The sequence below is a fragment of the Neodiprion virginianus genome, chromosome 3 (assembly GCF_021901495.1).
Source record: "Neodiprion virginianus isolate iyNeoVirg1 chromosome 3, iyNeoVirg1.1, whole genome shotgun sequence".
In the NCBI taxonomy this organism is placed as follows: Eukaryota; Metazoa; Arthropoda; class Insecta; order Hymenoptera; family Diprionidae; genus Neodiprion; species Neodiprion virginianus.
The window spans coordinates 30960788-30974348 of NC_060879.1; the positions used below are offsets into that span (position 1 = coordinate 30960788).

At 40.7% G+C, this 13561-nt stretch overlaps 1 protein-coding gene across 1 annotated transcript; it reads left to right on the forward strand.

Moving 5' to 3' along the window:
• Positions 1 to 2652: 2652 nt before the first annotated feature.
• LOC124299991 (innexin inx1) lies at positions 2653 to 12647 on the forward strand. The gene is made up of 4 exons (XM_046753564.1): positions 2653 to 3865; positions 7683 to 7790; positions 7873 to 8028; positions 10883 to 12647. The coding sequence occupies exons 1-4, from the start codon at positions 3614 to 3616 to the stop codon at positions 11456 to 11458; spliced, it is 1092 nt and encodes a 363-aa protein (XP_046609520.1). The 5' UTR covers positions 2653 to 3613; the 3' UTR covers positions 11459 to 12647.
• Positions 12648 to 13561: the final 914 nt, after the last annotated feature.

Here is a 13561-nt window from a genome sequence, read left to right on the forward strand (position 1 = left end):
GCCTTTTTTTTCAACTAACAATAAGATATTTATCAGCGGAACATGCTATCGAAAACGTTCGTTTTTACACTTCCCGCCTCTCAACCAGATAAGTATACAAGCTCCATTCTGTCGATCGTTTGCGGTGCTTTAAATTGATCGGAGCTGGTGTAATATGAGTAGGTGTGAAAGTATTCGTTTTATGGTTCGTGGCATGATGTCCCGTAGTCACGTAGGATGCACCCAACCGCATTACGCGTGACTAACAAATTACTGAAACTTGTCTTCTTTCATAATAGGTTTGCACACAGACGATTCCTTTGCGTCCGTATGAATTCTCAAACTTGTGAAAAGTTAACAAAAGCCTAAACTTCCAACATCATTCTTATGCAGATACGTATTAAAATGTATTTATCCCCCAAACTTGCTACAAAGTTTGGTTAACACAGAGTTCAGAAGTATTTGCATTGTAGTGTTAAAAGGTGTATGAATTATTTGTTGCATAAACAGATTCACGGAAGATTAATTACATGTTATTATGCATGATACAAAGAACATAATTTTGCAGGTTTTCATCTACCAGTCAGTATTGAAATAATTGTAAAACGATTTTTATTTCTTCTATTGCAACATGACTTTATTTTGGCAATCCCTCACGGAAAAAAACCCAAATTGGGTGTAAATTCGTACCCCTAACTTTTTTTTTTATGGAAAATTAGCATTATCTATGAGTTGGGGGTACGAATTTATACCCAATTTGGGGTTTTTTTCCGTGAGGGATCCCACGTACTCGATCTCCGGTCATCGCCGAAGGCGTGTTGCAGGTGAAAAACCAGGTTGAAAGACACCGAATACAGCGTGTCGCAAAATCATTGACAACGATCGTTCGATACGCTCCGACGGGGATCGATGAATTTCTAAATATCTTATTCAATTTATTTTTCTTGTCGTACGAATGACTTGCTTTTAACATTGTATTCGACGAAGGGATTATGTATTGTTTACAGGCAACAGCAAAAAACCACCTGAATTTCTATACTCACGGCGCGCCAAGAGTTTTTATCATTCTCGGAAGGTGAACAACTTCAAGGAATTTACGTTCCAGGAAAATTCCCCTCGTGTAGTCGCAATTTAACTGCACGAAGTTTATAATTGTTGATAATGAAGGTTCCACCGAGCGAAGTGCAGCTATTACAAGACATTTCGAACTATGAAAAAAAATCTCACAGAACAGAGGAAAAACGGAGTCTCCTAACGTTGCTTGTTCGGTTAATCTGAAGAGAGAGCGTCATTTAAACGTGTAAAAGTGAAAATAAATCATGTGCATAATTTTAATACAAGAGCGCCAACGAACAATGCTCGTCGGCACGTGCGACATCCGCATAACATACAATGCGTTATTTCTCACAAAGAGTTTCCGCAAAAGCAGACAAAGAAAAATTAATAATTACCTTATAACTGTATAACATTTGTATCGGTGTAAATAATATTTGTATATAAAAAGCAAGGAAAGTTTTGCGGTACAGTCTTGCAGGAAAAGAATACGAATCCGCAACCAGTCAGTATATGTAGGTTTTTTTCTCCAAGGTCCAGAGAAATGATATAAATATAACGATGTTTATAAACCAGGCAGAGACTGATAATATCAAACATCGGCACGGAAACTGTAATCTTGGATGAATAATATTGTTACAAAGGATGAAATCATTTAGTAGTCATCATAGATAAAAAACAGTCTATTTCGAGACTTTGAAAGGAGAGCTTCGTCACAAAATAAATCCTTTTCCTCTCTTAATTTTCCGCTTTGTAACAATATTTTATTTCAGGATGCCCATTGTTCTCAAAAGTATGAGGAAACTGATTTTTATAAAGCGCTCATTGGGCGTGAACGCGGGCATTATAAATTTATCTGTCCTACAATGACGTTGGTAGAACGGAAAATTACGAGTTTATTTCCGCACTGCGTTATCGTCCGAGGTTCAAGATTTCCGAAACACGTCTACAAAATGCGAAAAGAAAATCAAACTTCACGATAAGTCGTTGCATCGAAGTGACAGCGCCATCTCTCGGCTAAGGCTCGTTGGACAACGAGGCCCGTACCCGTAGCAATTGAACAACATTAAACGAGCGCAATTGTTCGCTGCCTTCCGATTGGCTCGGAGCAACTGGTCCCATCACGATCAATTTTAATTCAGCGCCTTTCGCCGCGTCCTCTTGGCGATGCGCGTACGTACGCACAGATCTGTCAAGGATGCGACAACATGTGTAATTTTCCTTGGGGCGGGAAGCCGTGCTAGAATTTGGGGAAAATGCGAAGGACGGAGATGCGACGCGTCCACGATGCGATATTGTACACCGCGTTTTTCAGCGATTAACCCGTAACGGTGCGAGTCAGCCTCGGAACGAGGCAAAGTGGCGGTGCAAAGTACGAAGAGAAGTAGCATTAACCTTAGCAATCTTATACCTGATTGCCGAGAGTGTATTTCGGAACGGCGGCGAAGTGACCACGAAGAGGAAGGCTCGGCACGAAATCGTGGGCTTCGTGTTGGGCCGGCCGGCCAGCCGGGCTTGCCGGGAAGATAGAGGGGTATACGTGTACCGTTCGGCGTATGCAACGCGGAGGCACGGTAGTCGGTAGTTGGGGGAGCGGACTATAGAGTCTCTATAGTCTATAGTGGGGGGCCCAGGGTTTACCCCCCACCCCACACTTCTCCACTCCTCGTCAGCTGCTGCCGCCGAAGAGTGCTGCGTACGAACGCCAACACGATTCAGCTACTAGTAAGGCGCAAAGAGAATACACGAGAAGGATAAATCGCCCGAGACGATCGGACGGTCGAGTTACTTCGTACTTATTGGGTCGATGTTCCAGTTCGGTACAGTGTCTCGGTGTTGTTGTTGTTGTGATTGTGATAACCGGAATTCGCGGGTTCGGCTCGGGTCGGCGATCGAATCGGAATAAAAACAATCGGCGAACCCGTTTAAAGGCGAGGAAAAAAAGCCGAAGAAAAGGTCCCGACGATCGCTCGATAAAGCAGAGATCGTTCTCGAGCAAGGTTCGCTGCACCGTATGCACTGTATGCATTCTCTGCATACGAATACGCGCAGGGGTTGACGGCGAGGATAGATAATTGAGATGATGAGCGGAAACTCGGCAAACGAACGCTGAGGAGCGCCGCTGGAAATAAGGACCGGAGTCACTGCGTCGATAGAAAAGATTCGTTATCGTTATTTTGAAAGTCGGGGACCTAACGGTGCAACGTTATACACAGTTTCTCTATTAGCGCACGGCGCGTTGAAAGGTTTGATCCAACTGCAAACTCGAGGTGGTAAAACGGCGATGGCGCGAAACTGACCTGTTTTTTATATTTAGGATTAAAATTGCGACGATTCGTACGTCGTCGAGTGTCAATTGTTTCATTGTTCGAAAATTCTATTCGACACAGCTCCGCGATTTTCGCCCAGCGAACGAATTCTCTCAACGAATTTCCGACATCGGCGGACGTTGAAGTCTCCCAAATTCGAACCTGATCACAGGCGAGATTTGCGCCTCTGACGTAAGGAAAATTTCAAGAGTGTCTACCCGATGTGGGATAGTTTCTAACCTCAAAAACGCTACGATCATACGTCATACACCATGTACAAGCTACTGGGTGATTTGAGGGGGTATCTGAAATGGCAGGACATAACAACGGACTCGATGGTATTCCGGATGCACAACATATTCACAACGGTTCTGCTCCTCACTTTTTCGCTCATCATCACCGCCACCCAATACGTGGGCAATCCGATCGCTTGCATAGTCGAATCGGGCCTCCGTAAGAACGCGATCAACACGTTTTGCTGGATTACTTCGACATTCACGATGCCCGACGCTTTCAATCGCCAGGTAATTAATTATTCTCACCGCGTCAACGCGTGCTGCAACCGCGATGGAAATTATATCGATTTTATCCTCCCCCCCCCACTGCCCCAATCATGGCTCTTCGTTGTCGCGCCAACTTCGTCGTCACACGAGGATAATTCGTTGCCCCGATGATGCTGTTCGGGGGGCTGGGCCTTCGAAGGCTGTGAAGGGCCGGTGGGGTGGGACTCGTCGAGTGTCTTCCAGAACCTTTGGTGGGCGCCCTTTTGTCTCATAGCATGCATGCCGCGCCGGTCTGCATCACACATGTCCGTTTGTCTCTCGCATGCACTTTTCTCGGTCCTGCGGTTTACGACTGCTCTCGCAGGAGATTCTCTCTACTAACAATAAGAACAAGGAAAGCATAGTACTGTACTACAGTATATTTTGTAGGAGTTGTTTTTCATACTCGCAAATGGGCGCCAACGCCTCCGTACATACGTGAGTCTCGTGACACGAGCGTGGATGAATAGGCATGTAATGTAATATGATCATCGTCGCTGCTGCACTTCCGGCCTATCGTCAATTCCGATTTCCACCAATGACTGTTCACTGACAATGAGTGATTGATGTCCGTACGCGGTGAATTTTGATAAGAGATACTGCAGGGACCGTTGCTACTGTGATTTTACACAACACCTTGAATCTTGCGTTTTTTTCATCCAACATCGGAGCTTGCAGAATCTCCGCGTGGCTAGTAAGAAAATTCTAACTCCGAACACACATTTGATGGTGCAGGTCGGAAGGTGTTTCTCATTCTTGCTGTTCCGAATGCGTAACAGAAGCCGTGCAATATGTTGTAACATCGAATCTGATATTACTTGATATCGGACGCAGTAAATTTATGATCTAAGCTCGTCATTAACAGGAAATTTTCAACTGGATACCAACGATTCCTTCGAGTATCCCAACGCGATTACGTTTTGCGGTAGTAACAGGAAATGATATGAGAGAAGTAAGAAACTGCAGATAAACTTCCAGAAAAGACTTATCATAAATTTCCATTGCGGGATGTATTAAAGATAATGCAACGGTTCTCCTCGCTTACGTATGACGCGATAAATCAGGTCACCTCTCGAATGGAATGTAAAGAACCGTGGATACATAGCCCGTACATGATCTTGATTCGATGCAGCAGAAAAAGTTCATAACTTTCGTAACTCTGCAGTGTGTATTAGCAATGATATTCAATTATTACACAGGTTTCGATTCCGTATGGTTTATCCTTGTTTACTTACATCTATAGCAATAGAATTCGGAAGTCAAGTGAACTCACTTAATTCAATCATTTATGTGTAAGACAACAAGCAATGACGAATAATTCACCAATTAGTATGAATAGTTCTTTTATTCACCTTTAACGCAATTGGAAGCAAAGTATAATTACGTAAATTGCCCACGTTAGTTACAACAATTAAAACGAACAATAATGATTGGTAAGAAGATATCGCTTGTGTAAGAATGCTGCTTGATGCCTGAGGCTATCACGAGCAATCAAAGTCAATTAAATGAATCCAGTTCGAAGCTGAGATTAAACTCGTGGTACAGACGTTTGCAGATAAATCGATTTCTGGACTGCCGACGACAGATTTTTTATTATATTAAGTCAGGCACAGAGTAGTTGAGTAAAATGTTGAAACAAGTTTGCCCCGCACATAAGTATAGTCAGAGTTATCGCTCATTCTTAGCTTACCAGCTATCGCCAATGACGCGTGCGCGGAGTTTGCGACACATTCGTAGAATTTTATCACTTATTCGAATTTTATATCATATACCAGGAACCACATCCGTCTCCAACTTGTGTAAGAGCGTATAAAGAACAAGTGCGAAATCGTATAAATCCTATATTCATCACAAATCGCACATACGCCGAAATACTACTGTGCGACAATACCTGATTGGCACATTAAGTACAAGAACGGATTTTATACTTTCCATGTCGCAAGTTTCTCACTTGGTATCGTTCCGATGTTGTAATCTTGCACAGATCGCATCATCTTCGAAAAAGTCCAGTACTTTTAAATTTCTTATTGTTCATGATGCTAACAGAGCCGGTTTCGTGATAATCGGGACTGTAGACTTCTGTATCGTAGACCACAGATGCTTATGAGGAGTTACTTAAATGGATAACTTTCAGTGTGACAGACCTTATAAATTTGTTGTCGGACGGTAGAAAAGAAAGAACATTTAGAGCTTAAGCACTATCCTGCTAAAGTCAACACGCATAGAACGATATTAAATTCAATTTGATTTTCAATTGTAGCTCTTGCATACATCGCAGATATTGTCGACGAAGGTCAATTCGAGTGGTCCGGGTCAGAGAGTCAGAATACATATATGTATATAGTGAAGCTTCGTATAACGCGTGCTAAAGATAGAACGTGTTAACTGCGTTATGTACATGGTAATGCTCGTACGGATCCAAGAGTGACCCCTCACATGGCACAGCGTTACACAGAGATAACCCGGCTCAGCACTGGTTCACGATTTGTCTGGAGCACTGAGCCGATCCTTGTAAAAGTCTCAGTGGTTCCGGATTCGAATTATTGTGGATATTGTGGTATCTTTATCAATTGAGTACAACTTCCAAGGAAAGTATCAGACCTCGGGATCACGGCTTTTGCTCAAACTTCTAGGGGTGTTTCTTTGACTCAAAATATGCGACTTTTGATGCTTAATTCCATCCATTTGGTGGCCTTCCTTCGCTCAATTTACAACAGATCAGGTTGTCGGAAATTTATGGTTTAAACTTCACCATGGCTTTGAAATGATGGTATATTTGTTCATACTTTAATCTATAGAAGCCTGGCATCGAAACTAAAATAGAGAACATTGAAAATTATTATTTTAGGCAAAAATGTACAACAGGTTTCATTTATTACGGCATTTTACTCACCAAACTGCTAATTTGATCAATTTTAACCGGTGTGAAGAGCCTCGATGGATGGAATTACACGATAGAAGCTCTTCATTTACAAGATTGAAGTTAGTAACGTGATCGTAACGAAACAGTGGAAAGAAAATGCTTTGTTTTGCAATTTTAGAACAACTTTGAACGAGATGAATTTTTAAAATACGGGTACGTCTTGCTTTACTACGGTTTACTGAATTTCGCACAATTATAAATTGGCAAGAAAAGATGTTCCTCAATAAGCTCTGTTACAGTAACGCTACAAACTTCAACATGATCCACATTTTGGGCTGGAGAAACACCCGTAACAGTTACAGCAGAATCCGTGATCCGGAGGACTGACGCTACTTGTTAGTTAGGTCGTATGTGTCCATAAATCTGTCGCTGCACCTTGTATTATATAACAACATAACTTGATGTAGCACGACTCGTGTGATTGTTGAATCATAATTTCATTAAGAAATACATTGATTAACTCGTAGAACAACTGATTCGGTTAACATTTCTTGACTGGATCTTTCAGCCGCTATAAATTTTCATTCTCGGTTCTCGCTAAATCTTGCCTTATTCACATCATGAATTCCCCACTACTCTTGCAAGTGCTATCACCATTACATCCGTTCCCCGACAAAGCGTTCAACGAATTCCATAGCGCGCCTTCAAAGATGCAGAAATTAGAATAAGTTTCTAAAAAAACAAAATGGAGACTCGTTTACTAATTCTAAACAATTATTGAAATCGAGAAGCCAGCTTGTCTCTTCGTAAATCTACGTACCTGTGATCCTGCAATATAGCGCATTCGCTGCACGAAGTTGTGCAGGTGTAAAAAATTCCTTGTCCGATATCGACTTGAGATTGTAAATACAGTGCATTTTTTTTTCTTTCCACAAGGTCGGCAAGGAAGTGGCTCATCCTGGAATCGGCAACGATTTCAACGACGAAAGCGCTCGCAAGTACTACACCTACTATCAATGGGTTTGCTTCGTACTGTTCTTCCAGGTGAGTGGTCAACCGGTAGATGTGATTCATTACCAAAATTGAATCGGTGATCTCAATGGCAAATCGGGTAATTCTTGTGCAGGCAATAATGTGCTACGTGCCTCAGTGGCTCTGGAACACCTGGGAAAATGGTTTGATGAGGAGCATTGTCATGGGGATGAATCACCAACTGTGCGACGAGAAGGAGAAGCTAAAGAAGAAATCTGTCATGATGAATTACATCATGAAACATCGCACGGTGAGAATACTTACTCCTCGATCCGTTTATCATACGATATTATGTTATATTTCGGGGTTACAAACTCCGGGTAATCGAATTACGTACACGCGTACGCCTCCCGAGGTGGATTCTGACCGATTCAAGGCCGCCGGTGTCGTCTGCTACCATCTATTCAACCTGCGTAGCAGACGACACGGGTGGCCTCGAATCGGTCAGAAGCCATTTCGGGAGGTGTACATACCTATCTACGTATGTATATACGCACCACTGTGGATATCGAATGCCGACGACGACGACGACTCGCTGTTATTTTTGACCTAATGATGTTTGTGGCTGACAGTAAGACGGCACATATCCGCTGTTCAACCTTATGTTTGGGTTTACCAAACTTCCACACTCGGTGGGCGTCACTTTGGTCTTGCGCTTCCAGACGTCTCACTCCGCCTGATAAGCCTCCGGCGGTATTATTGTACTACCTCATCTTGGGTGGCTGCCCGGAGTCGCGTGGACACATCTTCCGTCTACTGCGATAACCGAGCAAACAATCGTGGTGTCGTATGTCGGAGACGGGGATCGTCAAAAGCTCCAGATTACCACAGTTCCGGTTACCCTGGGTTCATTGCTTGCGATCAATTTTCTCCTGTGATTTTTTTCATTTTCATTTCATGTGGTATTAATTTTCCACCATTTCAACCACGACTGCGTGCGTACGTGATACAAGTTTTCTTATGTAAACCTCCACGATTTGTTTTCATCTATGCAATGTTTGTATCAAGACCTGATACTATCTCCGCCACTAGCTATTTATGTATGCGTATATACTGATTTGTGAAAGCTGATTTTGGCTTTTGTACGGAATGTGAAAACAATACCATATACCGACTTATTGATTCTAGTTTTGAACGATTACAAAATCTGTTGGTGTGAAAAGCCAGCAAGATAGAAACACGTGTTTATGTAACTAGATTGGAATCTCAGTGGACGAGATGTAATACATTGCATAAAATTCTTGTGTGCATGACCAGCGTATAATCGTATTTAAATATGTCAGCCGTGTAACGTATTATAATATTGACCAAACAACGGCATTCACTCAATATATTCTATATCGCATTCGATGAAAACATATGCCAGCTTGTTTATCAACGTTTCACGTAATCGGTCTTGCAGTTAGTTTGACGGACTAATTTTTTTATTCGTGTGAAAATGATGACATGCTGGGCGATAACGTTTGCGCTGTAATATTACGGATATTTGACAAGTTATTTCGGCTCTATATTCATTGACGGATTTCATTTGTATCTCGAGGTTTATAAGTGAACGGTCAAAAACATGTCTCTGTTACGAAAACATCGATATCTTACAGTAAATTTGATCATTTCATAATAACGGTAAACAAGTTTGTTATTCCATTCTCAGTACAAAACGATTAATGTCATGGTATGTTTCAAAAATATCACAATTATTCTTAAGTACTAATAGGAAAAATTCATTGCTGAATAGATAAATTTGCTGAGAAATAATTTCACACGATTCCCGCATACAAATGACAATGTTTATTGAAAATTGACAAAATTTACTTTGCGTTTACGTTATTTTTAGGTTTATTATCATTTAGAGGGCAAACTCGTTCTTATTTTTCGGATCGTACCGATTGTAATGGTGCAACAGAATCCGCTCGTATTCGTAAAATCAATTTGTGTGTTTTGTAGCATATATATATTATTTTGGATCAGTCCAAAAAGAAGTCATAATGGTCCCTCAATGGCTTTCATGATTTTATTTTCAATTCATTATGCGAGTGATCATTTTATTTCCCGTTACTAAATTAAACAGTAAATAGTTGATCAAGTTCCTTAGTTGATATTGCTTCTCCTATATCACCGATCATGTAACTATTGAACTTAAATGCCTACGAGTTACAAGTAAAAAATTATGATATATTATGCTACAAGTGTGGAAAGTGGGGCATTATATTTAGCGAGACCAAAATCGCGCTGATCTCGTAACCTCCATTTCTTACAAATTATAGTATCATACTATTAAAATTCTTCAATAGATAATTACACATATTTCTTACGAATGAAATAATCATCCGGTAAAACATTGTATCCATACACTTGACTCTTTACATCTTGTGTAATATATTAACGAACTCACCTTGGTTAATTTTAGTAACTTTTTTCATCTTCCAACTGAATATAAAGAGAAAAAAAACAATCGAGCCACAGCGAACTGCGAACTCTTCCATTTTACACGTATCTACGCTGCTGAAAACATTGAAATTTATTTCGGAGCCATTCCGCAGTGTACTGTGAAGCCGACATATTAGAAGCACTGGGAATGAAAAAAGGAAGGTACCCATGCACGCTACTTTTTCCAACACCTGTGCAGAAAAGTTTGATTTGAGAAGTGCGAACTTGCCGCTGGCAGCGCGTATCATTCGGCTAGGTAACTTATGATCAATGATAAAGTGCGTTAAATCGAGTGATTCGAAAGTGCGCATGCGGCAAAGAAATCCCTAGTGTCTAAAATCGGTCATTTCAGTTGTGCGCGTGCGCCAACCTCGTTTAACCGTACTCTTCGAAAATCGGGCACTTTACGCACGCTCCACAGGCTTCGAAAATCGAACCTCCGAAGCAGGTGTTGAAAAAAATAAGTGTTATGATTGTGTTATTTTTGCGTGACGTGGTGGTCAAAATTAGCGCTTTATGCGCATAGATATCTCTGAGATCACGTGATAAAATTCAATGTCAACAAACTGACATGAGCCATGCTGCTCCAAAAATTGTCCAATATCTTGCCCCTGATTTAACCACTAATTTTCGCACAGCGCATAACGAATAAATGGTTAATTTTTTTTGTTCCACAGACACACATCAGTTACGTATACCGGTACTACGCCTGCGAGGCGATCTGCTTGCTGAACATACTGCTCCAGCTCTACTGTATGAACCGTTTCTTCGACGGTGAATTTATGGGCTACGGTCTCCGCGTTTTACAGTACGCGGACAAACCGCAGGAGGAACGTGTCGATCCCATGGTTTACATATTTCCACGCGTCACCAAGTGCATATTCCACAAGATCGGTCCCAGTGGCTCGGTACAGAAACACGATTCGCTGTGCATCCTTCCGCTGAACATCGTCAACGAAAAGACGTATATCTTCATCTGGTTCTGGTACCTGATACTTACGGTATTGCTGGTCGGTCTGCTCGCCTATCGGGCCGCAATTATTTTCGCACCCGCCATAAGACCGCGCCTGATGCACCTTGCGGCGCGTGGAACGTCGAAGGAAACTTGTCGGAGCGTAAGTCGAAAGACGGATCTTGGAGATTGGTGGCTGCTCTACTGTCTGGGTACGAATTTAGACTCGATCATGTACAGGGAGATTCTTCAGGAGCTGGCAAAAAAGTTGGGTGATCAAAATTCACAAGTAGTTGCTTAGCGGAATATATTATGTGTATATTTTATTGCGCGATGCGCTCTTAAATGTCAAAGAGGCGATTTCGGACGAGGGCTCGCCGTTTCGGTTATATTCGAACCCAATCTTGAGTGATTTCGTTTGCTTCTGGCCCTGGCCTAGCGTAAACATTTTATAGATACTCCGGCAAAGCTTTACAGACCGTATTGATATACTCTCTTGAACCTGTCAATATTTTTTTATCGACCGCTCTACTCACTCAGAACTTTATAGATGAGACTTTATCTGCCATTCCGTGATTCCTTTATTCTAGTAGCTAGCAAAAGTTTCTTTTTACTTTAAGTTGCTGGTCGAGTGCTCGGCTATCGTTTCTTTTTTTCTTCTTCATATTACCTTTTTCTCTGCTTAAATCGGACGACGATTTGTGTTCGTACGCAGGTACATTTTTCATCGCTTTAAAAACGTATTTTTTAAACATTTCATTTCATCACTGAATTTTTTTTCCCTACTGACAAATATCCCATGTCTGATTTAGTTTTTACACGTCTTATTCCTAATCAACCGTGAATCTCACGTGAAACTTTTATGTGATTTTTGTTCGTTTTGAATTGTTGTTGTTTTATTTTTGGGTTTCTTTTTTTTAATTGATTTTTCAAAATCATTATAGGGTTTTCAGTTGAATGGGGGTATAAAAAAAGACTGAGAAAGTCTGAAAACTGCTCACTGAACATATGATACCTTTGACTATAGGTATAACAGTTATTATGCATTACGATATAAATATACATATATATATATATATATCACATACAGTATTTTGATATTTTACAAAAATTTTCTTACTAAATTTTAGGCGGTCGCATCGGACGCACTCGATTTGACCGATTTACATAATTATTGTAGCAAAATTGAGTGATATAGTGGAAGAAAGGTGTTTCAAATCGGTATGACTTCGAGGTGAAATGTTGCATATAAATCTAGTATATTGTAGTCTGTTTAAAACTTGGAGCTTGAGTGAAATTCTAAGATATTGATGTGTATGATTTTTTTTCTCCCTTTTATTTCACTCAGTTTTCTTGGAGCTTTGTTCTCGTTTCAATGAATATTCACATATCTAATTATAATTTACGTACGATTACAGTAAACAGTATGAAAAGCCGTCGCGATGACGGACTATTTTAGTCGATAAGCCTAATTAAATATTGAAATGGAATTTCTTAATTTGTGCTCAAAGTCCCTCCCCTCCCTTTACTATACGTTTGCACATCTTCCTATACGTGTATCCATACATTTATCGAGGACGATTCACCTCGTGCAATGTTCGAAGAAACAAATAACAGAGGAACACCTCAAAATTCGTTTCTGGAAATCCGCAATCGTGAAATGTTCGAACGAGAATCCATTTCTTTGCTCAACGAGTTCTCAGAATGTGATTAGATGTGATCAACAACGCGTAGATACTCTCTTTTTGTTTCTTCCATCATGACTTTCTATTGCTAAATTTTGGAGGATTTACAACGAATATTATCCTTATTTGACGTGTGTTAGTTGAAGAAGACAAAGCGATGAGTCTGATTTGCCCGTGCCTGTAGTAGGAATTTTTAAGTGGCACCTAAACTTTCAGTGTGTCAGCATCGGAGTATAGATAAAGTATTAGCGGGACAAGTGGTCAAGCAGAAATAATACCGTTTCATTTTGAAACATTCTAATTATACTGGTGTAGGTATAGGTAATTGGTATATATACACGGTGCACAAGCTAAGCAGCAAAATGATGTACGGTCTTTAGTACTTAGGATGCGCTCGTAAGTTTCAATCAGATACATTCTCATATTACACTGTCGGCATTTGAGGAAATAGATGGAAGATATTCTCTGATTCCGGAAAAATGAAACAAATTAGTAAAAAAATAAACGACACATTACGCGTCTCAACTTTTTATCCTCCATTGCAAACTGAAACTTTGAATGGGAACGGAAATGCTGACCGCAATGACGGTGATGTGAGTCGTGATTTAAAAATACAATCTGCATTTGGTAGTTTTTTAAATGCCTTAATTGGCTATCGTACACGTCACTTAACAGTTCCGGAAATACTTTATACTCTTGAGTAAACAGACTGGTGTTTA

Bases quoted from the DNA above. Each gene is read 5' to 3' on its own strand.
- LOC124299991 (XM_046753564.1), top strand. From the start codon at position 3,614: ATGTACAAGCTACTGGGTGATTTGAGGGGGTATCTGAAATGGCAGGAC. The intron at 3,866-7,682 runs GTAATTAATTAT...TCTTTCCACAAG, and splicing joins CCGACGCTTTCAATCGCCAG to GTCGGCAAGGAAGTGGCTCA. The intron at 8,029-10,882 runs GTGAGAATACTT...TTTGTTCCACAG, and splicing joins ACATCATGAAACATCGCACG to ACACACATCAGTTACGTATA.